Source organism: Argentina silus, assembly GCF_951799395.1.
Source record: "Argentina silus genome assembly, chromosome: 4".
Taxonomy (NCBI): domain Eukaryota; kingdom Metazoa; phylum Chordata; class Actinopteri; order Argentiniformes; family Argentinidae; genus Argentina; species Argentina silus.
Window position 1 is genome coordinate 13,084,027 of NC_139658.1, and position 24,823 is coordinate 13,108,849.

The window sequence follows — 24,823 nt, forward strand, 5'->3', positions numbered from 1 at the left end:
GTCTTTTTCTTCAACAAAGGACTGTTGAGAGAAGCAATAGAGAGAAAATACACACAGTGTATTCAGTTCATGAACTGGTGTGATGGATTATATGCTTTGTGTATTTTCTGTTTGGATTGGTACCTGTAGCTTAAGGCAAGGTACCAATTCATAAGAAAACACAGGACCTGTGCCATCTTTGAGTTTTCTAGGAGAGCTCATCAAAATTGGGATACTTCTAATGTGAGTTTTGCAGATGGATGCCTATGCAATAATGTCAATATCAAGCCACTACTAGTTCTTATGCTAGTAAGATTATGCTAACTCCTATGTTGTGCTGAATGTTTCCTCAAGCATGACAAATCTCCTTCTGAACTTACACTTCAATTCCATCTTCATAGTGCTTCACTTACATCTTCCCATACAGTATAGTGCTTTACTTCCATCTTATAGTGCATGTAACTAGTCCACTGTATGTTAACACACTAGCCAGGAGCAAGGCTGGGTATGCTCGATGGAATTACCTTGATGGACTCACCTCACACTGGAGAACATCTCTTAGGTGTTAGACATGTTAGACTTGAAAAAGCTGTGGTTTTGCAACAGTAGGCCCTGATATTCATGGAGGGGACCTGCGTAACACTTTGTTTCATTCGTGAAGCAAAATAATAGTTAAAATCCCAGCCAAGGACTTCTCCCCACCTTCGATCTCCCTCCAGTGCAACACTATATGTGAAGCTACTTGTGTAACTACCGTATGTACTGTAATTACTATGCAAGTACGAAGCAATGACAAAAATACTATGAAATAGTAATTAATAGTGTTACGACACAGGTATAACGCAACAAAGTACAACACAATCTGAATTGCAATTTAGATTACGTTAATGCAAGCAGTCAGTGGTTCATCCAATGTTGATAATAAAAAAACAAATGATCATATTTACTGATGTTGAAGTGGTGCACATAATATACTGTGAGTCTGGAGTGTTGTAATGTCTCCCTGAATTATAGTCAGAGACAAATGGGCAGCTACACAAGGAAATGGCCTACCTGACACTGATGAAAAAAGACTGCCTTATCATCATCCTAAGTAATTCAGTATACAGTATAAGAAATACTTGTCTTGCTAAAATGAACAAATTTAAAGCCACAGTCCTTAATCTGAAAAAGTACTGTCTCACAGTCTCTAAAGCTGAGGGATGGGGTGGAGAAATGTTACCACTTTCAAATTCATAGACAGAATTCTGGGTGCAAGGACTGACAGTCTGTGACATCAACACAGGAGTTTTAAACATATTTTGAAGCTATAAAGTATAGCTTCAAAATATGTTTATATATATATATATAGAATATATATAAAGTATATATTCCTGTTGTTTGTAAAGATTGGAGTAAAACAGCCTTATAGTGTGTGTTATGAAGAGGGAAAGACAGTTGTTAAGGTAAGCTCATGAGGCATTATGTAAGTAATATTCTTCAGGATTCAATGGGTGTATATCATATACATTTATATATAAACAAAAACTGCTTTCTCAAATTTCGGATTGTGGCTTTAACAGTAAGCATTTACAGGTATTATCATTATCAGAGCAGCTTCCCCTGGTGTAAAGAATGCTTACAGGATTGTAAGAAATGACACAAGCTAAGCAAAAGTGCATGGACAAGTTCTGCATTTAGTCAATATCAGTGGCAGGTGAGCATTAATGGCCTATTGTAGCTGGACCATTTAGTGTTGTAATCCAAATAGTACTGTACTGTATCTCCGCAAATGCTTTCAGACGGGCCTGTGAACCCAGCCTTCCGGAAGGTTTGTCCTGTGTGGGCATCCATTAAATGAAACACAATCTGGGCTCCTGGAACATTTAGGGATTTATTCATCTGACTGAATAAAGAGACGTCCTGCTGCTGCAACTTTGTGGGCTCAGAAAGACATTAAGGCATGGATTAGCTTCCAGTTACATACACTATAGCTGGTCAGTGTTATATTGTCTACACTACACATGGTTGCAGTCTGATTGTGTGACTTGTCATTGGTTTTCATTCATTTTGGAATGACATTCTCATTGCCTCAGTAATGTAATAACCCAGTTACGTTATGTTAAGACATGGCTGACTGTTTGTGTCAAATTATTTTGAACCCATGTCTAATTCTTTTTTCAGCTGTCTTCTAGAATGTACTATGGAATTAGATGTGTTCCTGACAAATCAGAGATTTGTTCTGCCGTTCAGTGGTCATTTTAATTCTTGATATATACCCATTGAATCTCAAAGAATATGACTTATAAATGCTAAAAAAATCAGAGGTTGATTTACATTATCATTTGTAACAAAGTTCATTATCATAGACATAAAGGCATCAAGAGCTGTCAATTAATTTGAGAGTTGTCACATTTCCACAGCCCCATCTCTCAACATTATGTACTGTATTTTGTCCACCTAAATCCAAAATCCTCATATCGTCAGCATCCTGGAAAAACCTTGGGTTAATTAACACCAACATTCTGAATGGGATGACCATGAGCCTGTCTCTTGTTACATCAGATACAGGTGTGAAAGAGCTTATCCTAATTGCAACCAAGATTTCCCATGCGACCAGAGCATCAATTAGTATACACCTGGGGCTCATCTCCTCATTAGATAATCCAGATGCTACCAAACATTTGCAAGCGATATGCCCCCCCCAGTGGATGCTCTAACAGGCCTAATTGTTTAACCTGCTTTTCGACCAGACTAAGCGTGCCTTTCATAATAGTTGGAGAAAATCCTCTGTCCACTCACAACTATTCAATTGAATACAAAGTACAATTACAAATATAATTATAATTTACTTTTGTCATCTTTATTTTCTCAGTCATACGATTTCAGCTCATGCAAAGCCCAGCTCTAGTAAATGTTATTTTTCCTGCCTTTTGTATGGAATTTGAACAATGGGATATTGAATAAACACTGTGAAAATGATGTTTTGCATAATTTTACAAAATGTATATTTTGAAGTGCTCATTTTTTTTAAAGCCGTTTCTGTAAGGTGTCATTGGCCCCATTCTTGACATCACAACGAGGCTTCATTTTAATAAACCACCCTTAGTCCTTGTGTGTTTAGCAACAGAAGCATATATGCAGTAAAAGTGAATGTGCATCAACATAGGCTATCATTCATAGCTCTGAAGTAGTTAGCTAGCAAGCTGATTATCAGAACAGAAATAGATTTTGAAAGATGTCTGCATGCTCGCTAACTATTTGGATAACTATAGTTGGACCTGCTGAAGCAAGCCCAATTAGACACAATTTACCATTGCGATACATGCAGGGCTCTATCTATTGCAGTGGTTCTGCATTTTCAAGGCCTTCCCATTCAGGTTCAAATGCAGGTTCATACATGGCTAATCTCTGGCTGGTTTTGCACCATTGTTAGCTAGCTACCATCATTTCATGTGGGTTTGTTTTGGTTCTCCTGAAGGGCCGAGGCAGTGACCGCACTGTCAGACAATCTGGGCTGTGGAACATGAATATTAATGATTTATAGAAACACACCCACCGCAGCAGACTGTGTGTTTCCATGAGAAAAATAGGCTTGGGAAAACAAATCATAAAAAATAGTTATTCTTGATTTTTCTTCAAAACAAACACAAACATTAGTTTATGCGATGGTAAGGAATGATACATCATTAAAATGAAACCGACCTCAGGGGATCTTTAATATTAACAACTTTGTTTTAGGCCTACTTCATTGTGGTGAATTGTACTGATGTATGGCCTTACAGGGCAATAGCCTACGTTATATCATGTAGCTGTCTATTTGTGAATTAAATCTAATATTTGACAAAACCACTTCGCCTCATATAGGCTACTTTAGCCTCAGCTGCTGAGAGCAGGATGGGCACCGCGGAGCCGAGCGAGGCCGGGAGAACAGAGAAATGATAGAGAGAAGCTAGAAGCCTTTTTGATGGTTAGTCTACCTGTCGTTTACTCATTCATTTTGCGTTATGGATAATGACGTTGCTTGTGCATTGTTGTCAGATGCAATGGTAAGCAGCTGGTAAGCAAAGATCAAGTCTGTAGGTTGAAGGTTGAGAACCACTGTGATAAAATACATCGTATTACTAAATGAGCATTCCTACCTGCAAACATGTTACAATAATGTATAGCCATTTGATCAACCGCTTCCATTTGAGGTTGATCAATGAGTCTATGTAAGGTTTTGATTCACCCATTCATCTTATTTCGTTTTAATCAATTATTTGGTTAGTGAGAAACGATTACAACATGGATTTTTTTCTACTATGGAAGATAGTATGAACTTCATAAAAGACGATGCTTCGCATGTCCCTCTATTCATTAAACCTTATCCGGATGAGCTGTGATTTTTGATTGGTTGATAATTCAGATGGACTGGGTAGAGAGCCTCAGCGTTTCTTGCCGTCTGTTATGAAAGTGATTTTACACTTGAATGTCTAGCAAACTAGCTGTTCCTCAGCTAAATTTGGGCGGCTTTTGGTTGCAAGTGAATTACATTTTGCACGCATCTGATGTCATCACCCGTTGTAATCCCTGCAATCTCCTGCTCCCTGGATTAACAAACCAGATGTAAACACTCAGCTAATTGGCAAGTCAGACCGTTGGTTGCAATTGGCCCCTAGTGTTCCAAAAAATCGACCTTTCTGGGAATTGATTAAAACAACATCCATTTACATCCAACTATTCTTGGGATTTGAATTACTTTTCTTGGTCCAAGAGTCTTGAAACCTTCAAACGTGAATGACTACTTTCAATTCAAAATTTCTCCAGGGCGGTGACAATGTGAGAAAGTACTCCTCATGTGTAAATTGACTTGTACAAATAATATGATTTCTTTACTTTCAGACTACTGTGACCACTAATAAGTATCTGCACATTTCCTACACTTGAGTGTGGCCATCCTTGTTTTGTTATTTGTTATCCTTAATCATTATTCCCTATTGCATTTCACCCTTAACTGCACCCACACCACATGCTTGTTAGAGAACTGAAAAAAATAAATAAAAAAAGATATGTAGTGCAGTGCAAATTGTTCCAGTGGTAGAAACAGAAAAAAGCCACTGACAAAGATTGAAAGCTGATGTTTCACCACAGAATAAATGTTTTACAATGAGCCTTACTTAAATTAATAAAGGTTGAATGACTGTACTGTGGCACATTGTTGGGTAATCAAAATAGAAGAACTTGAAAGTATAAGGCGTAACCTAATAGTGTACTTGGCCTTTTACTGTGGCCCAATTGTTCAAAGTACCTAATTTAGACTGCATAGGGGACACATAATGGACTGTACACAAATAATATCCCAAGGCTAAACATCATTTCAAACCTAATCTGAAGGTGTGGCTTCAGATTTCCGGGATTTTAACGCTTCCGTCGTAAGTACCTATCCCCTCCGTTCCCGACTACTGCCCCAACTCAGAGATCTATAGAACTCGCCAGGGTCGTTACATGTAAAAGTACTTCCTCTGTCCAAGATTATGAAAGTAAACAAAGCCATTTGCACAGTACACTGGTCCCTACATCCGTACAGTGCCTACCATGGAAAAAACACAACACACAAGATGAGTTCCTTAAATCTGTTTTAATCAGCACGCAACAAATACACAAATCAAAACACTGATATCAAACATATGCATGACTTCCATTGCATAAATTAAGGCATGAACATTTCAAAACCATTTTCTTAGAATGAATACTTAATTGAAGGACCAGTGAGACAGTAGACACCAGTTCTTCATTGAGATTACAGTGCTGAATTGCTCTCCAGTGAATGCTACTTCAATGATCTTGTATGCATCATTGTACAAGGGAAGGAAAACTAGTCTGTCCCTAGAGCATGAATCAGAAACAATAGTTGTAACAATGTAATAAAACTCCCACCAACATAATTATAGTTAATTAACATTATGATAGGTTAAATCTTTTTTTATTAGAGTCTGAAAACAAATATAAAATTTGATAGAATTATTACAAAACAATCAGTCATTATTTCAATAATTATGCAAAAATTAGAACTTATAGACAAAATAACGCAATACAATGAATTCCCTTTTTGCTCGTAACAAGGAACTATTTCAATGAACTGAATTGTGCTTATTGGTCATCAGACAGGGTATAGTAATTGAATAATTTCTTATTAATGTTATTAATATACAAACCTGAGAAGATCTGACCTGAGAGGCTAGTTTGCACATTGATGCACATTCCTGTATGAAAACAAATGCGCAATGTTTCTTTCTCCTTCTAACTATATAACTGCTAACCTAGATTATAAAAAAATAATTTTCCCTTATGTATACCAACAGTTTGAACGTTAAAAAAATAAGTACAAGCTGCTCTATGGAATGTTGATGTTGCGTTAACAAAAATAGATACGTCACAGTACAGTGGGTAACAGAAGTGCACAGTTGGTGAACCCAGACAGTTAAACATCCAGTTTCAATTCTCAAATGTCCTTTTACCAATACACCTTGAGCCTGTTTGTTTGTTCCCTCATTGAATACATGTCTCTTAAACTACCACATTCAGGACTGGATCCCAAAGTGAGATACATACATGCAACTACAACTTCCATGCAAATTTCCCCTTGACATCAATATATGATTTACATAAAACTGAAAAAGTTACATGTGTTTCTCAAGGTAGGATTTGTCAATAAGTGAGGTACACACGTTTAACCAGGGCTGAAGGTTACTCTCTCATGAGAGACATTCCTGTCCTCCGGGTTCAAAAATGTAACTCACTGATGTAGATCAAGTCAACTGAACCTTCCCTTTGGCTGGACATGATACTGTGCTGTCAAGCAACAGTGGAAGGAACCAGCACACATATCCAGGAATCATGAGTACCAAATCACACAAAAATGGTCATCAATATCAAATGAAAAGAGAAAAAAACACGTTTACAGTAAACAGTAAAAACCATGAATACGTTCCACTGGTTAGCAATGCTATATGGTTCAATCCATATTAGCGAAGCAATGCTACACAACTGAATCCATGAAAGCTATGCTAGAGCTGAATCCATGTTAGCAATGCTACTCAGCTGAATCCATGTTAGCAATGCTAAACAACTGAATCCATGAAAGCTATGCTAGAGCTGAATCTGTGCCATTGATTCAGGAGTACCATCAGTAGAAGTAAGCAAAATAATATTGTACCACATAAGTGAAGATCAATACTTAAAGTAGGTTTGAAGTGCCCTTAACAATTAACGCAATAAGTTAAGACAAAAACATGCATGCTTGGCAGCATTAAGTGGTTTTCTTGGAAGAAATTAGAAAAATGGAGGACTGTGAAAAGTCACGTCAGAGCAGGGTACAGCATCAATCTGTCCATGCGATAGTCCAGTGTGAAGGATCCTGATCCCACAGTACAGGGGTGGTGGAGGACCTCAGAAGTTCTGCTGAGGTCGCTTTTTGGCCTCGATGGCGTCTAGGATAGGCTGGCGCTTGGCCTGGTAGCGCTGACGGATCTCTTCGATCTCCTGCTCCATCTGGGGGTCCAGAGAGGCCAGTCGTCGCTTCAGGTCCTCCACGCTCCACGTGCGCATCTACACGCAAATACAGAGACATACCTTTACCACCATTGCACACATTTGATCCTTTACTATGAATCAGACCTGGGTCCAATACATGAGTCAAATGTTTTCAAATACTTGTGCTGCACTTAACTTAGGTTGTCAGGTGGAATAGTCGTAAAAGTATAAGCTAAATAAAGCCCACCTCAAATACAATGTCTTTGACTGAGGTTACCACCTATAATTTTGCAATTTTCATTACAGATACTGCAAATATGGTATACAGATGTGATCAAAATCTAAAACTTGACATTCTTCAACCATGGTGTCCTTAGAGGTACTTGGTGCTTCCATCAATAAACGATAACATAAATCTTTAAAATATCGCAGAATACACTCCAGAGAATGATGAATAAGTCATGTGACGTGACTGTTATCTATACACATCAGATTAGGACATCATGCCTGGTTACATTTCCCTGTGGGATTGCCCATTGCTTTTTCGAGCACTCTCAAGCCATTTAGAGCTCCAATCAATGGACTAAATATATCATTGGCGTCTTCCTCCTAGGCAGAGAGAGCCTTGAGGAGGCACTGGCATCCTACTGGACCGGGCGGACCGAACAACACAGCAACAGACAGATCATAGAGCAAGGATATGGAGGAGGACAATGGACAAGTCATAGATGGAGATATCGAACATGGTGTATCTCACTCTCCTCCTCACAGATGGACATATTGACATTTTACTCGCTTCCTTATTGATAGAGGTATTGACATATTTCACTCTCTTCCTTCTCTTCCTACAGTGCCTCCGGAAAGTATTCAGGCCCCTTAACTTTTTCCACATTTTGTTGTGTTATAGACTCAATTTAAAATGGATTAAATTAAAATAATTTGCCATCAATCCACACACAATACCCCTGAATGACAAAGTGAAAACAGGTTTTTAGAACTTTCAGTAAATTTATTAAAATTTAAATACAGTAATACCTCATGCATGTAAGCATTCAGATACTTTGCTATGACACTCTTAAAATTAGCTAAAATGCAAAAATGTCATCAACAAATCACTCAATAAGGTAAATTGAGTCCATCTTAATGCAAGGATAGTCGTTAATGTAATTTTGGAATTAATATTTGTTTTTATAGGGTCTCTGATTTGCATAGGAATCAATTACACACTATCAATTACACATAAGGTATTTCTGTATTTCAATTTTAATAGATTTCCTGAAATTTCAAAAAACGTGTTTTCGCTTTGTCATTCTGGGGTATTGTGTATGGATTGATGGCAAATTCTTTTAATTTAATCCATTTTAAATTGAGTCTATAACACAACAAAATGTGGAAAAAGTGAAGGGGCCTGAATACTTTCCGAAGACACTGTAGATGACGAAAGACATAAGCCTACGTTATCTCACTCTCTTCCTCAGAGCCATTTGTTGTAAGTCGCTTTGGATAAAGGCGTCTGCTCAATGCCATAAATGTAAAATGTAAATGTAAGCCATGGATGATCCTGTCTTTAACATCTGATGAAAAAGTGCAAAAAGACATGGGACCTCAATCCAGTAATCATGCATGTGACTAGTAATGCTTATTCCAGTGAACAGTAGCTTTGGACTGCTCTAGTTTTCGTCCTCTGGCAGTTTGTTCTGAGTTCTACGTCAGGTAATTGATACAATGTATGTGTGGGAAAAAGAAAGGGAACATGGTCTGTGTGGTCCTCTCCATGACGAAATGACATTCTTCCCATGTCAGCGTTACAGCCCCAAACAGCCACTGTTAGTGTTACATCAGAATCTGCCTGCTCTGGCTGACCAGGCAGCCATCTTCAGTCACATGCGTTCCTGCATTGTTTTGAAGAGGGATAAACATAGGTTTTGACTTTGTAGTCATGCAAGCTTAACTTCAAAATAAGGAACTTTTATAGCCATCTAAAATTAACTGTCTGAGTTAAAAGGGGAAAGAAAAAAAAGGCAACCCAGGTCTTGCTCACAGATTTATTAAAAAAAAAAAAAAAAAAAAAAAAAAACATACCAAATGTCAACACATTCAACATTTTAGCATTTCTCAGTTGAAGAACTTAGTCTACAGACTAACCTAACCTAACTTAGTCTACAGACTAACCTACATACATAGCCGGAAACGTTTGTATGGTAGTCTTGGCTCTTACTAGCGCTCGGCACTGAGCAGGACTAATGCACACAAGGCTGCTGGTCCTGATGGCATCCCCGGACGCGTCCTCAGGGCCTGTGCTGTGCAGCTGACTGAGGTTTGGACTGACATATTCAACCTGTCCCTAGCCCAAGCAGCTGTCCCCGCGTGCTTCAAAACCACCTCCATCGTGCCGGTGCCAAAACACTCCACTGCAATGAGCCTAAATGACTTCCGCCCAGTTGCACTCACGCCCATCATCATGAAGTGCTTCAAGAGGCTGGTCTTAGCTCAACTCAAGACCTGTTTACCACCCACACTGGACCCCTTCCAATTCGCCTACCGGCAGAACAGGAGTACAGAGGATGCCATCTCAACGGCACTTCACTCCGCCCTGTCCCACCTCGACAATAGCAACACTTATGTGAGAATGCTGTTCATTGACTTCAGTTCAGCTTTCAACACCAACATCCCCTCCAAACTGATCTCCAAACTCAGTCAACTGGGCATCAACTCCTCCCTCTGCAACTGGATTCTGGACTTCCTAACCAACAGGCCGCAGTCTGTTAGGCTACACAACCACACCTCCTCAACCCTCACTCTGAACACCGGCGTTCCACAAGGCTGTGTGCTGAGCCCCCTCCTTTACTCCCTCTTCACCTACAACTGCACACCTGTACATGGCTCAAACACCATTGTTAAGTTTGCAGACGACACAACGGTGATCGGTCTCATCAGCAACAACGATGAGTCGGCCTACAGGGAGGAGGTCCAGCACCTAACAGTGTGGTGCAACGACAACAACATGGCTCTCAACACCAGGAAGACCAAAGAGCTCATTGTGGACTTCAGGAAGTCAAAAGCTGGCACACACCCCCATCCTCATCAACGGGACTGAGGTGGAGCGAGTCACCAGCTTCAAGTTTCTGGGTGTCCACATCTCTGAGGATCTCTCCTGGACCCTCAACACCTCTACCCTGATCAAGAAGGCTCACCAGCGTCTCTTCTTCCTGAGGAGACTAAAGAAGGTCCATCTGTCTCCTCAGATCCTGGTGAACTTCTACCGCTGCACCATCGAGAGCATCCTCACCAACTGTGTCACAGTATGGTATGGCAACTGCTCTGCATCTGACCGGAAAGCACTGCAGAGGGTGGTGAAAACTGCCCAACGCATCACCGGTTCCTCACTCCCCTCCATTGAGGCTGTCCAGGGCAAACGATGCTTGCGTAAGGCACGCAGCATTGTCAAGGACATTTCTCACCCCTGTTTACCCCACTCCCCTCCGGGAGGCGCTACAGGTCTCTCCGCACCCGAACCAGCAGGTTCAGAGGTAGCTTCTTCCCTGCGGCTGTCACCCTACTGAACTCCAATTCTGCACCTAGGTGACAACCTACCAACCCCTGCCCCCTGCCCCCCCCCCCCGGACAATTGCACTACTCTTACAGTATTCCTATAAACTGTACATACTGTATCCTCTCACTGTACACACTGCTCTTACTCCATACCACTGCTCTTCTGTACATATCTGCCTGTACTGTTCATAATGCACATATCCTTATATTTTTCTTTTAATACTACTGTTAATACACTGCACATATCTGTACATACCTGTTTATACTGTTCATACGGCATATTTATTCTGCTATTTAATCTAATGTTACTGTTAATACATATATACTGCTAGACTGCATTGCCTATACAGCTCATATGCTGCTTACACTGTTCATACTGCATCCTATTTATTCTGCTTATAATGCTACTACTAATTCAGATACTGCTTACTCTGCACTACTTATACTATACTGCACTACTATACTGCTCATATACTGCACTACCTGTATATACTGTTCACACTGCACACTGCTTTTTTTGCACTTCATCATTAGACGCTAACTGCATTTCGTTGTCTCTGTACTTGTACTCTGCACAATGACAATAAAGTTGAATCTAATCTAATCTAATCTAATCTAATCTTTACAACAGCAGGTGTACCCAACATAGTGTAGTTAACACACGACCAACCAAACCCTCCCAAAATAGTTTCCGGTAGGGAACAAGGTTAAAGTGTTAAAACCCCTGTCATTGTGAGTTAGACACGGCCTATGCAAAGGGTCGTTTGGAGACAGAAAGTGGTCATTTTGAGCCTTTCCCTCATATATAATGCAGCTACATGCACAGCTGTTCTCATCAGAAAAACTACATGCAACAGAGAGAACGTTTCAGCTGACAATTCCAAGCTACTATGTATTTAGTCTCCCAGGAGTAAACAACAACATTGTTCCATAAGGCAGACTGACCACAGAAAGAGAAAGATGAGGAGAGTGGTAGTAGGTATGTAGCTACAGTACCAGTCAAAAGTTTGGACACACCTTCTCATTCAATGGTTTTTCTTTATTTTTATTATTTTCTACATTGTAGATTAATATTGAAGACGTGTTAAACAAATATATTGAAGAAGTGTTAAACAAACCAGAATATGTTTTAGATTTTAGATTCTTCAAAGTAGCCACCTTTTGCTTTGATGACAGCTTTGCACACTCTTGGCAAGGTGTGTCCAAACTTTTGACTGGTACTGTACATCTACACATTCTCTTGTCTGCAATTATTTAAGAAGAGCTGTCTCTTGTTACGCTTGTTTTTGTCGGAAATCAGTTTGTGCAGAGTTTCTATACACGTTTGCCGCAAATTCTATAAAAACATGCTGGTCGCTACACAAAATAGCCTATATTCAGGCTAACATCAGTCAAAACGAGACATTAAACTGACATCTATGAGTGAGTTGCCTCTTTAAAGTGATCAACATACTTCACATTTATCTGGCATGTCGCGGAATAATATCAAGAAATAATATAAGAAAGCTGTAGGCTTAAGCACCAGACATTAACAAGTGCTGATGACACACTACCCCTATCAAAGAATTCCATACACACAGGCAAAAATAGTGAGCGTGACAGATCTATATATAGACTCCAATTATCTTCATGTAGTCTGCAGACCCCAGTCAAAATGACACTTCATAATACAAACTAAACTGAACATCTTACCAAAAATACTGCAAATCTTATCCTCATCTCCGATGTCTAATGTGCAACTGACCCAATTATGTTGTGTCTGACACCAATGTGATGACAGATACAACTCTTGAAGACGCTGTGTGTGTTTCTTCTTGCAATCACAGTCAGTGATGTCTAAAGTCACTCTACGGTCATCTGTCAGTTGGTGTTAACATAACAAAACAACAATAGCAAACACAAACACACACACACACACACACACACGTGACAAGACAGCTGGCTCACGGATGCCACAACATGTCTGTCTTTTTATTGCTGAGGTGAGGTATCCCATAAGCCACTTCTGGGCAGCTACTAGCTTCTAAGTTTTGGCTCATTCATCTGTTGGAGCTGGACCAAGTTACCTCACGATAGGTTCAACCCATGAGGTTCCGAAATGTAACTCATAAGTGACATTCTAATTCAATGGTGTGAAATCTTGCCTAATTCTAGCTAGTTGGGAGCATCAATAATGTTAAAAATAATTTAAAAAATAGCCTAGTTCAGATATAAAAGCTGATGAGATGAGATGAAACTGCCCAGTTTTAGAATGGTGTATTAAAACACAGCGATAGAATTCAAATTACAGTGGTGAGAGAGTGGCGTAGTTGAACATTTCTTGCTGGCTAGCCAAATTTCTCAAACAAAAACAACAATTAACAGTTGCCAGTGTTGGCTTAGTGATCCAGCTCTGTCTCGTATTTCAGTCCTAAGCTAAGATGTGACATGTTGAATTGTGGAGACATCAACAGTTCCAGATCAATAAAATTAAGTTTTAAAACTGGCTCATTTTGTCTTTAACTTCTGGGCTTCAGATCTAGATGTGTGAGCACCTATGGAATTGGAATGATTTGATCTCATTGAACTTTGCTTTGAGTGAGGTAAAGGAGTATGTGGGGCCTACATGACTGGCCAGCATTGGAGTAGCGCTGCTTATAACCAGGTTGCGTACAGTCGACCGCAACAGGAGTAAACGTTTAGAGGGAGGTACAACCTTTATTTGTCCAATTTTCAAAAAGTTCTGTTTTTATTGCATACTTTTGAGCACTACTAAGCCATCACATGACTTACCACCTCCATGTCGCCCTCTCCTGGCAGCTTGCGGTTGTCTGCGCCATGTCCTTGGTCTTGGCCCTCATTTTGACTGTTGGCCTCCTTCTCCTTCTGCTCAAAGTACTCCAGGAAGGAGGGCTTGGCTGGCTGCATGGTCTCATCTCTCCCTAAGAACATCAGGGACAGCAACCATCAACACAAGTCACGACTGCCAACTCTCATATTTCATGATTAACTATTTAATAAGGCAACATTTTCTGGATGAGGTTCCATTTAGACATCAAATCTGTGTCCCTTTTTTTTTCAACATGTATTTTTTTTAACCTGTTGATTGAGAAATGTAGAGTAAACTGCACTCCACATGATGAGATAGTTGCAGTAATTCCCACAAGAGCCATAAAGAATGAGACATGGCAACCAACCTATTGTAACTCCACAATGATGTATTTCTTTAATTAACTGTTTAGAATGGCCAGACCTTTGAGTGCATTGCCTCTACTCATATAGCCATATGTTGCCTGTACCGCCCACCAAGGCCCCTCTTAGCCAAGACCCTCTGCACATCATTAATTCAAAAATCAAAACACGCTGAATAATTTAGCCATTGCCTTATTGTCTCTCTGCTCTCCCTCAATACCAGATTTGGTACATCGGTACAGGAGGTGTGTGTGTGTGTGTGTGTGTGTGTGTGTGTGTGTGTTCAGCACAACAGAGAGTCCAGTCTGAGAACATTACCAATGGTACAAACATAAACACAACAATATCCGAGTGAGAAAATGTGACCCCGTTGCCCTGTTCTAGAAAGGGTTGTACATTTGAATCTGTTCAAGGTTTAGGCCTAGCCAAAACATTCCTTGATTCACTTACTACCGGGAGGCCTATACCTCTGTGTGTCTCTCAAACCTCAGAGAAAGCTTCATTTCTACCATAAAATACTGTTCAGATTCAACCTGATTTGTTATCTTTTTCACCAAGGACAATAACATGGATTAGCCCACCTAGTCCCTTTGTACGGAACACTAAGGTTACCAAGTCTCTCCCATGGTTTCTGCTTGAACTGAATTGTAACTTTTCTACTTTTTTTTTTTAAGTTTAAATTTTTTATTGACTCTAAACCAAACTGACAACTCCTGTCCTCAGAAAGTCACGGGAACCCACAAAAACCAGTGAGACCACCATAAGTTGGGTCTCTTAACGCAAAAGTACATTCCAAGTGCACTACATGGCCCAGCTCTGGCATGTCTTCACTTGAAAAATCTATTATTCATACAAGTTATCCCAACGATTGTCAAGTATAATCAGAGGGTCTCTGCTGAGACCAACACAATGGAGAGAAGGAGGATGAGAGGTGGAGAGGAAGGAGACACAAGAGAGAGGAGAGGAGAACCAAGGAGGAAACGAGAGGAGGAAGGGAAGGGAGGAAGGAGGGAGGTGGAGAGGAGGGTAACGGTGAGGACACAGATTCTTTTATGGAGGCTCCTTCCAGCCAAACTGGTGTCAACTATGTATTCATTAATACCACACTGTCAATTTCATAGTCATACCCAAAGAATTTCAGCACTTCAAAAACATTGCTGGAAATGTTTTGCTAAAACAACATTTGAGCTACGTACTGAAATAATAAATGGCCTTATCATTCAATTACCTTACAGAAATATTACAAGAAGAGGCGAGGTAGTCTTTTAAACAATTCATCACACTTGACATGAATAAAAGATTGTGAATCAATTTTCTATGAGGATAACTGAACTGGGTTAGCGTCTATGCCTAATTCCTGGCTGCTGTGTGTGTGGCAGAGTCGGGTGTGTGTGTAAAAGAATAGCCTATTAATTCACAGCACCATTAGTGAAGATCAATAACTTATTTTGGGCAGTGCACTCACAGGCCCAAGACTGATATCAGGGTAAGAGAGACGACATTGAAGCAGAAATGAAACTTAGTGGGTTGAATGTTATTTCCCCCCACGTTTCTTTGTTAATGTGGTTTTAACAGCTCTGAGGGGAGATCCATACTAACATCATCCTGTTCCATTAGAGAGGAGATGGAGGATGGAAGACTACTGCAGTGTATGCATGTATGTACGTATGTACGTACGTATATGTATGTGTGTGTGTGTATGTACGTATGTATGTATGTACGTATATGTGTGTGTGTGTGTATGTATGTATGTACGTACGTATATGTGTGTGTGTGTGTGTGTGTGTATGTATGGAAGAACTGAGGACTGATCACTTCCCGAATAATAGAATACCAACACGCTAAAAGTCTGGTATAAGTTGTTTAGATGCCTTCTACAAACCTGCGCACACTGTGGACAAATCACTGCTGTATTTCTATCATGCCAGTTGAAAAACAGAGCCGCTAAAGTTAGAATTAAATCAAAGTCACAAATTGCCAATCGTTTGCATCTCACCTGTGTGTCCTGATATCTTTGGCATACAGTGGCTGTGTGCCATAGCGGAAACTGCAGCTCGTTTGAAACATAACATAATGGATGTAACAAGATGCCGTTTCATGTCTGTATAACAGGACACAGCATCATGGAAAAGGAGAACAAACAGGTCTGATCACCAATCCGCCCCAGATATAACATCCACTATTCAAGCCTGAGCGCCCAACACTGACCTCAAACTTCCCCTGAAGGTAATATAGGCAACCTACAAGCATGTCCTTTCTCTACGACGTTCATTCCAATAGACACACACATAACATTCTAGTCCCTTTCCCTGCTGTCATTCTTGAGATGGCAAATGATGGCAAAATGTCAGATTGAATAAACCACCCAAGAAACCCCCTTCTTGGGTTACCAAAGATCTCAAACTTCCCATCTCTGGTACAATGTGTGTCTGAGCATTTTACACTGTGGAGGGTTACGATTTACTCTTTCAGCCCGGTGACGTAAGTACAGCCTGCCCTCTGGTGGTGCTCAAAGAGACAGCAGCTGAGCCGTGAAGTCTAGTCCTCCACCATGGGCAGGTGGTCCTAGATGGCCACAGAGGCCACTGGTTCTCTATTACCCTTTCCAGACAGAAAATACAGCTTCAATTGAGCTTTGATAGATGTATTGACCGTCCCAAGCGTAACTTTTCAGACAGAGGAAAAAGTGCCGCTTCTGAAGCTGTCTGTAACCCTTTCACAAAGCATTCAGTCAACTCCACCGCGGGACATTCATGTTTAGTTACAACAACGAACAACTAACAACGAACATGATTAGCCAGTCGGTTAACTTGCCAGCCAACGATTTGAGACGCGTCAGGTAACTTACTTTCTCCAGATGATAAACATCTTTATTTCAAATGCCAAACATGTTGGACAGGATCACGCTAACTTGTGCAGCCAGCACTCGTTGACATACAATTGATTGACAGTTCAACATTGCCGCTTCAGCTGCGGCTTGCCTTTCAGACAGAGAAAATGGGGCAGTTGTAGCGCTACGAAACTCCCCCAACGAGGTTTAGTTGTCACTCTAAAAAGCCGTGGCGTGCCATTTCAGACAGAACTAAAAGCCGTGACTGAAGCGCAATTTCCCTTCTGTCGTATGGCTATACGTGGCTCCATACTCAACGGTTATGGTGTGTGTGTGTGTGTGTGTGTGTGTGTGTGGTGTGTGTGGTGTGTGTGGTGTGTGTGGTGTGTGTGGTGTGTGTGGTTGTGGTGTATGTTAAGAGGATGTGCACCATGGGCAGGAACCTGCAGGGTCAAAGATGTGGTTCCAAACCCATTACAGCTGGCTACTGTAAAATACTAAACAACTAACCTGCTATCCCAATGCAGTTACAGTATCATCGCTATAACCTCACTATATACTATTCTAATACAGTGAGCTACTGCTAATGCTTTCATACTAAATGAGTGAATGAAGGCTAATTCTAATCGTAGCGTAACGTTAAATCTCGTACGTTTCATGGTGCCAGCCTCCTCGTCCTCTTCGTCAGAGTTGATGACCATGGTGCCTAGCTGAGACACCATGGTGCCTGTGTCGCTGTGTGAGATCATGGTCCTGGCGGTGCCGCCCAACGAGCTTGTTAACGAGCCCGCTGCCCGGATGGTCCCGGCGTCCCCCGTCCCGGCACGCACCATCGTCCCCTGGTCCACTTCATCCTCGTCCTGCTTGGGCGAGAGAGCAAAAGATCAAATCTAAGCCACTCGCAGTCACGCCAAGTTAGCGTACCGTGGAAGAAAATGGTAATGCGTATTACCTTGTGACAGCATTTTAAAGGTTGAACTGTATTAGTGAGGTTGTATTTAGCTGTGTGGGTGAGTTCTGTATGGTTGTGATCATAAGCTGTGGTTAGTTGTGAGGTAGTGTGTGTGTGTGTGTGTGTGTGTGTGTGTACCGAGTTGTCTTCGTCCTCCTCTTGTTCTCTTTGCTCGGCCTCATCTCTCTTCAGTTTGATCTCCATGGCGTCTGTGATCAGGGCCAGGAGGATGCTGCTGGATTTGGCCCCCTTAATGAATGAGTGCTACAGGGGAGAAAATAGATCAAAACATTTATATCACACTGTGTGTGTGTGTGTGTGTGTGTGTGTGTGTGTGTGTGTGTGTGTTTGTAAGGTAATAAGAGTAGTGGAGGCTGGTGGAAGGAGAAATCAGTGGGCAATCAGAGGACAGACTCATAATGTATGGAACGGAATGAGGAAGGTATCAAAGTTTGATGTAATGTTTGATACCATTCTTCATTCAATGCATTACAATGAGCCGGTCCTCCAATGTCTCCCTCCACCAGACAGTTGTATATCTATGGTAAGAGTGTCAGAGGCAGGGCTCTAAATTGTGACCAGAATGGTTGTACACACTCCTTAATATTTGACTTTTGAAAGTGTTGCTTTTTTGCTAAGATGTTTTGCACAATTTCTCATCCATGACAAACTGTCGTTGGCAGCGGTGACATTTCGGAAACAATCAAAATACAGGGTTTGAACTTCATAAGGCATCACTGTAAAATGGGCATAATCTGTCCAGTTTTAAGGGGAAAAAATTACATGTTTGAGAGATGTGTCCAGGCGTGCAATCAGGTTATTGCAGGTTAGGTGCACACCAAGTGATGTGGGTAACCAATAACGCAGGCACATTTCTTGTGTCATTATCAGACAATTAGACTTCGATTCTATCCACTTTGCTTTTCTGTAAGTCAGCTGTCATTAATTTTACTCACCTCTCATATCTAGTAGTAGTACTCCTATAAAGATCGACTACACCTATCTGTAGTGTTGTTTACTCAAAGCCCTGTTTTTAGGGGTGCTCCTAAAGAATGTTGTGGTGTTCCGACATTTTCTAGTTTGGGAGCACTAGTGCACTAGTACATTTTGAGGCCTGGTCAGAGTAATACAGTATATATCGAAACCTGTAGTAGCTGTGTGTCAGTAGGTAGGGTACCTGTAGTAGCTGTGTCAGTAGGTAGGGTACCTGTAGTAGCTGTGTGTCAGTAGGTAGGGTACCTGTAGTAGCTGTGTGTCAGTAGGTAGGGTACCTGTAGTAGCTGTGTCAGTAGGTAGGGTACCTGTAGTAGCTGTGTGTCAGTAGGTAGGGTACCTGTAGTAGCTGTGTGGCAGTAGGTAGGGTACCTGTAGTAGCTGTGTGGCAGTAGGTAGGGTACCTGTAGTAGCTGTGTGTCAGTAGGTAGGGTACCTGTAATAGCTGTGTCAGTAGGTGGGGTACCTGTAGTAGCTGTGTGTCAGTAGGTAGGGTACCTGTAGTAGCTGTGTGGCAGTAGCTCTGTTCTCAGGGTTCTTCACCAGACACTGGGTGACAAAGTCTCGGAACGGCTCCGACCACACGCCTGGGTTCCGGAACGTCGGAGGAGGATTGGTGGGAATCATAAATATTGCCTATAACGAAGCTACATTATATTAGACACAATGGACACATCATCACATACAGAAACTATTACACTCTTCTCATTTGGGTCCCTCTGCCACCATTATTGCTAACGTCACGATAGACCCACAGACTGACTTGAGTGGGTACACAATCTTTAGCCTGGAAACAGCCTGATTTTAATGGGTCCAGGCCTAGGACTGACCCCAGAACTGTACATATAACATCAGACTGACCCTCATGGGATGGATATCAGCGTAGGGAGGCTTGCCCTCTGCCATCTCTATGCACGTGATGCCCAGGGACCAGATGTCTGCCACACAGTTATACCCGATCTCCTGGATCACCTCAGGGGCCATCCAGAAAGGTGTGCCAATCACAGTGTTCCTCTTGGCCATGGTGTCCTGAGAGGAGCAGAGAAGAGCAGAGATGAGCGCTATTAGATTAAGCTCCTCAGCATGTCGTGGGAACACGTTCATATATTACACGATAAATAGATCTGCCTCATCAGTTTAATACAGTAATGAAAGGTGTGTGGCACCCTGAGGAGAGACCAAGATTGATCTTTTCATCCTTTGAAAGGTTCTTGTTCCATAAAGTTAGCCTTCTGTTGATGAAACTCGGCGTGGGTGCGTGCACGAAGTCCCTCACCGTGAGCTGTCCTGCAACCCCGAAGTCGGCCAGCTTGGCCTGTCCCTCGGTGTTGAGCAGGATGTTCCCTGCCTTGATGTCCCTGTGGATCTTCCTCATGAAGTGGAGGTACTCCAGGCCTTTCAGTGTCGACTGCACAATGGAGGCGATCTCTTCCTCCGTTAGCTGTAACACACAGGAGGGGGAACTCAGACACACAAACGCCACAGATGCACCGTGTATTCATGGTGAATTGCATTCACCCACCTTTTACTTCGGGTTAAGGTTCGGATTTACGCTAAGGTTTTCAACGGCATCCAGCGATTGCCCACTTATTTCCTCGAACAATTACATCCCTGCCAGATATCCTACACACAAGCATGTTTTTAATATGTAGTCGTGTAGGCGTTTGTTACCGTTTTGCTGCGTAGGCGAATGATGTCAGAGACCGAGCCGGCCCCGCAGTACTCCATGACGATCCACAGGTCACTGTTCTTGAAGTAGCTGCCGTAGTACCTCACGACATGCGGACTGAAACAATAAAACAACCACGGGTGCATCCCAATACTTTCGGTGCCATGAAATCGATGTACAGCGCCTTCGGAAAGTATTCGGACCCCTTCACTTTTTCCACATGTTGTCGTGTTACGGACTCAATTTAAAATGGATTCAATTCAAAGAATTCGCCGTCAATCCACACACAGTACCCCCAGGTTGACAGAGCGAAAACAGGTTTTTAGAAATTTCACTGGAATGGGGTCTGAATACTTTCCGAAAGGCACTGTATAACAAGTGTTGTTTCTAAATGGTGAAACCAATATGTACACAAATACCATCAAATAAAAGCTGGAAATCTATACTTTAAATTCATAGTAATTGTTTGGTTTAACTTGTGTAGTGTAGTTGCCAAAAGAAGGAAAGAATGCTTCATTGTCCCATTACTTACACAGGGCGCTGTATATCAACATGACCAGCCTAGTACCTACCAGTGGATCAATACATGTTGCTTGTACACCCAGCTCTCCTCTATGTTTTAAAGAATAGTTAACTCGCCCTTTAGTAAAATGACATAGGACAGAGGAGGAGCTTCACCTGTTACACTGCTGCATGATAGAGATCTCCTTGATGATCTCCTGCAGGTCTGACTCTACGGGAACCTGCTTGATGGCCACAATCTCCCCCGTCTCCTTGTAGTGTGCCTTGAACACGCTGCCATAGGACCTGCACGCCACACGGGTGGAGAAACGTCAAGGCATACACAGAAGTATTTCATCACAACAATTATATTTGACAGGGGCAGTGTACAATGTCAACGTCATCAACGCAAATGTTCCGGTTAGAGTTAGCCGAGTTGTGACAACAGGATCCATATACTTCACGGTGAAAACGCTGAGCAGTCATTACAGAATTACAATACAATGACACATAAAAACCTGTCCGAACCGTCGACAGTGTTTCCAAAAAATACCAGTGTGCCGGACTTTTATTTTCTTTTAGTTACATAGGAAGTGACGTTTGTGAAGTTTCCACTTTCCCATACAGTGCTGTTTCATGTTCATACTGGGATAAAGGCATATCAATAAGGAGCATGTTGTGACTCATGTGTGACAATGATTGTGTGACTCCTCAACTTACTCACACTCACTGATTCTACGGGGAGATCTAAGGCATCACGCTACTACAGCAGACTAGTTGCCGGGCAGGAAGTTGAGTAACAGGAAATGAGGAACCATGTAGAGTTTATGATGAGGGGCCGAGGGAGGGGCTTACTGCATGATTGACACTTAACGCTGTAGCTCTTCCTCTTGTGTGGGTAAGACCCAGAGAGAGAGAAAGGGAGAGAGAGAGAGAGAGACAGAGAGAGCAGTGCATCCAGGGACCACATGACACCTTAGCAGCTGTCAGAATGCTCTTGTAAGAAACATGTGCTAGGACACTCACCCTTCGCCAAGTTTCTCTAGCACATCGAAGACTTCCTCTGGCTGCTTGGTCAGACTGTCCTCACTCAGCTTCTTTAACTGCCTGTGGGTGGAGAGAGAGAAAGAGAGAAGAGAGGGAGAGAGAATAGGGGTTTCATTTTGGATACCAAGTGTTGAGATCATGTGAAGTTAAGCCATTTCAAAACAACTGAATGTGGGACCCAAAAATCACCAGCAAAATAAAAAATCTTCTTTGTGAACATCTCTCAGAAAAAGTCATCTGAAGTTTGAGTACAAGACTAAAACAGGAGCTCTGACGATAAAAATAGATAACACAAAGCCTTTGAATAACGATTCCTATTATGACAAAAGAAACCCAGAGGTCTGTCAACGTAACTGGATGAGAGACATCAAATTACTGTACTTGAGCTGTCAGTAGGCTTATCTGTCCTATTCATGTTCTTATTATAGACTGTAAACTGACAACAAAACACAAGAACTCTTTGTCTGCAGAACAAAATACCTCAGATGTAAGTATCATAATGATACTGGCTAGTGAGGGTACACTGGAGGAGCAAAGAGAGACGCCTGGGAATGACTTTCACTTCTTCGAATTTCCAAGTAAATTGTTAGTCATATTAACCAACATAGAAAATAACCTAAGATACCAGCACTGTCACAAATGGGGGCTCCTAACAATACATTTTTTGTGTTGGAATGGTGCTGACTAACACCTACTGATGTGACTTTTTAGCGAAGTATACTTAACCTGAAAGCCAATATACTACAATAGTCATAACACTAAATTCAGCAAAAGGCACAGGCTTACTGTACAGTCCCACTCATTTAGCTATTTGCTGAGCAACTAGTCAGAACCCAATGCCTACGTACTTTCCAAAGGGTTTCCCTTTCCTCCAGTTCAATCCAAACTGTATGTCAGCACAAGGTGTGTAAAATGTCCTTGTTGGCATTGGTATGTCATAACATAAAGACCTGCAGACCCATATGTTTACAAACAGTGGAGGCATTAGTCTAGAGATCATTGAGAACTGGGATCAGTGACATCTAGGATTAGTTCGGAACAGGACACAGGATTTGGATTGTATCTCTCAAAGAACAGACCAATCCTCTTATTCTAAAGGGAGATGATACCCAGTGTGTCTGTTCAGCCACCAAGTTCAGCTGTGTGTCTCGACTAACAAGCAGCAACAGGCATCTGGGAAGAAAGTCAAGAGCAGTCTAATCCGTCGCTACTGGCGAAGTATTTCAACTACTTGGCAGGTCTAATCCCATTGCCATATCTCGTCAACCCGGGATAAACCGATTTTCCATTTCAATATAAAGTAGCTTGTTACAGATGAAATGGGAAGACAGTAACGCGCTAGCTCGTTAGCTATGTTGACAGTAGAGTTCGAGCCAATTCAGAACAGATATATTATTGTACAGAGATACATTACCTGCGTGGGTGACTCCTCATTTGTACTTTGTCCTTGCTCTCCATTGTTGGCTTCACTGGTGGTTGACTTCTCCTTAGCTTCTTAGCTAAGTGTGCTACTCTAAGACCCCAGCTAGTGTGTCAACCCAGCCGGCTTCTTAGGTTTTCCCCCCCAAGTGTCTAAAAAAATAATACTGTCACCAGCGTTAGCAAGCTAGCTAGCTAGCCAGCAAGGATAACCTGTTCTGGCAAATTGACAGTAGCCTCACTGAACTTCGTTCATTCGTTTTTTCATTCTGTTTTGCGAGGTTTAAACAAGGTAAGCGCGTCCTTCAGCTACTGGAACCTCATTCTTGGCTCCATCCTCCTGGTTTGGCAACTTTGGACTTGTTGTTTGACTATTTGCTGGTAAACCAGTCGTCTTGTCTTGATATTCAGCTGAAACCAGGAAGAGCGCTACAACGACACTAGGCGCGGAAAAGGGGGCTAGAAGACAGATTGAACAAAGCCTGGCGTGGCCATGACCCGCAGAGGGCGCTGCAGGCTGCATACATGGACCCGCAGTGTTCTGACAGTCCCACAACCACCTATCTTACAGATCAATTGCCATAACTTCAATCAAAATACCTACTGTATTTCTTAAATCCATCTGGCAATGCTTCCATTCACTTAATCAGTAGGTGAGCAGTTTCAATCTCACCAAATAATAATAGATCAAGCAAAAATGCTGTAGGGCAAAGTGATTTGGTAACATTCATCACTCTGCAACAAACATTGTTAAATAATGTAAGCAATTAAAAATGTGTTCTACCTGTCGTGTTGATAATAATCCATGGAACAAGCCAATGTTGACATTTCAATGAACTGGGTGGCGGGAACAACTACCTCAAACACACCTTCGTTCCCATAGCCATAAACACAACTCCCATCAGATGCCCTCCCCACCTCACTTCTATATCTAACCCATGTGAATGCTGCTACTGTTGCACTATGGACCTGTGCCTTGCACATGTTACTGCACCTCGGTAATAACTAAACTAATTTTACATGTTGTAGTACTGCACTACTTTATTGTCTTGTCTTCATTGCTGTGTGTCAGGGAATGTAGAGCTCTCCACCATACTGTACTGAAAACAACCGTAGCTGTATGGCAATAAAAGGACCTTGTATAACTGACATTGTTTTCTGGCTATAATAATTCAAGGTACTCTTTTACAAATAAATCAATACAATTAGGCACACA

The 24,823-nt window shown here is 41.6% G+C and overlaps 1 protein-coding gene across 2 annotated transcripts; it reads right to left on the bottom strand.

Annotated features, from left to right (window-relative positions):
• Positions 1–5,569: 5,569 nt before the first annotated feature.
• LOC310803507 (serine/threonine-protein kinase 4-like) lies at positions 5,570–24,019 on the bottom strand. 2 transcript variants are annotated; one of them, XM_083668315.1, is made up of 11 exons: positions 23,603–24,019; positions 22,168–22,248; positions 21,319–21,447; positions 20,643–20,757; positions 20,248–20,412; positions 19,833–20,000; positions 19,470–19,607; positions 18,117–18,242; positions 17,679–17,886; positions 13,801–13,946; positions 5,570–7,548 (listed from the first exon to the last, which is right to left on the bottom strand). In XM_083668315.1, exons 1-11 carry the CDS (start codon positions 23,644–23,646, stop codon positions 7,390–7,392), a joined length of 1,479 nt encoding a protein of 492 aa, XP_083524441.1. In that variant the 5' UTR covers positions 23,647–24,019; the 3' UTR covers positions 5,570–7,389. The 2 variants fall into 2 exon arrangements, with proteins under 2 accessions (XP_083524441.1, XP_083524440.1); XM_083668314.1 differs by having other exon boundaries at positions 13,798–13,946.
• Positions 24,020–24,823: the final 804 nt, after the last annotated feature.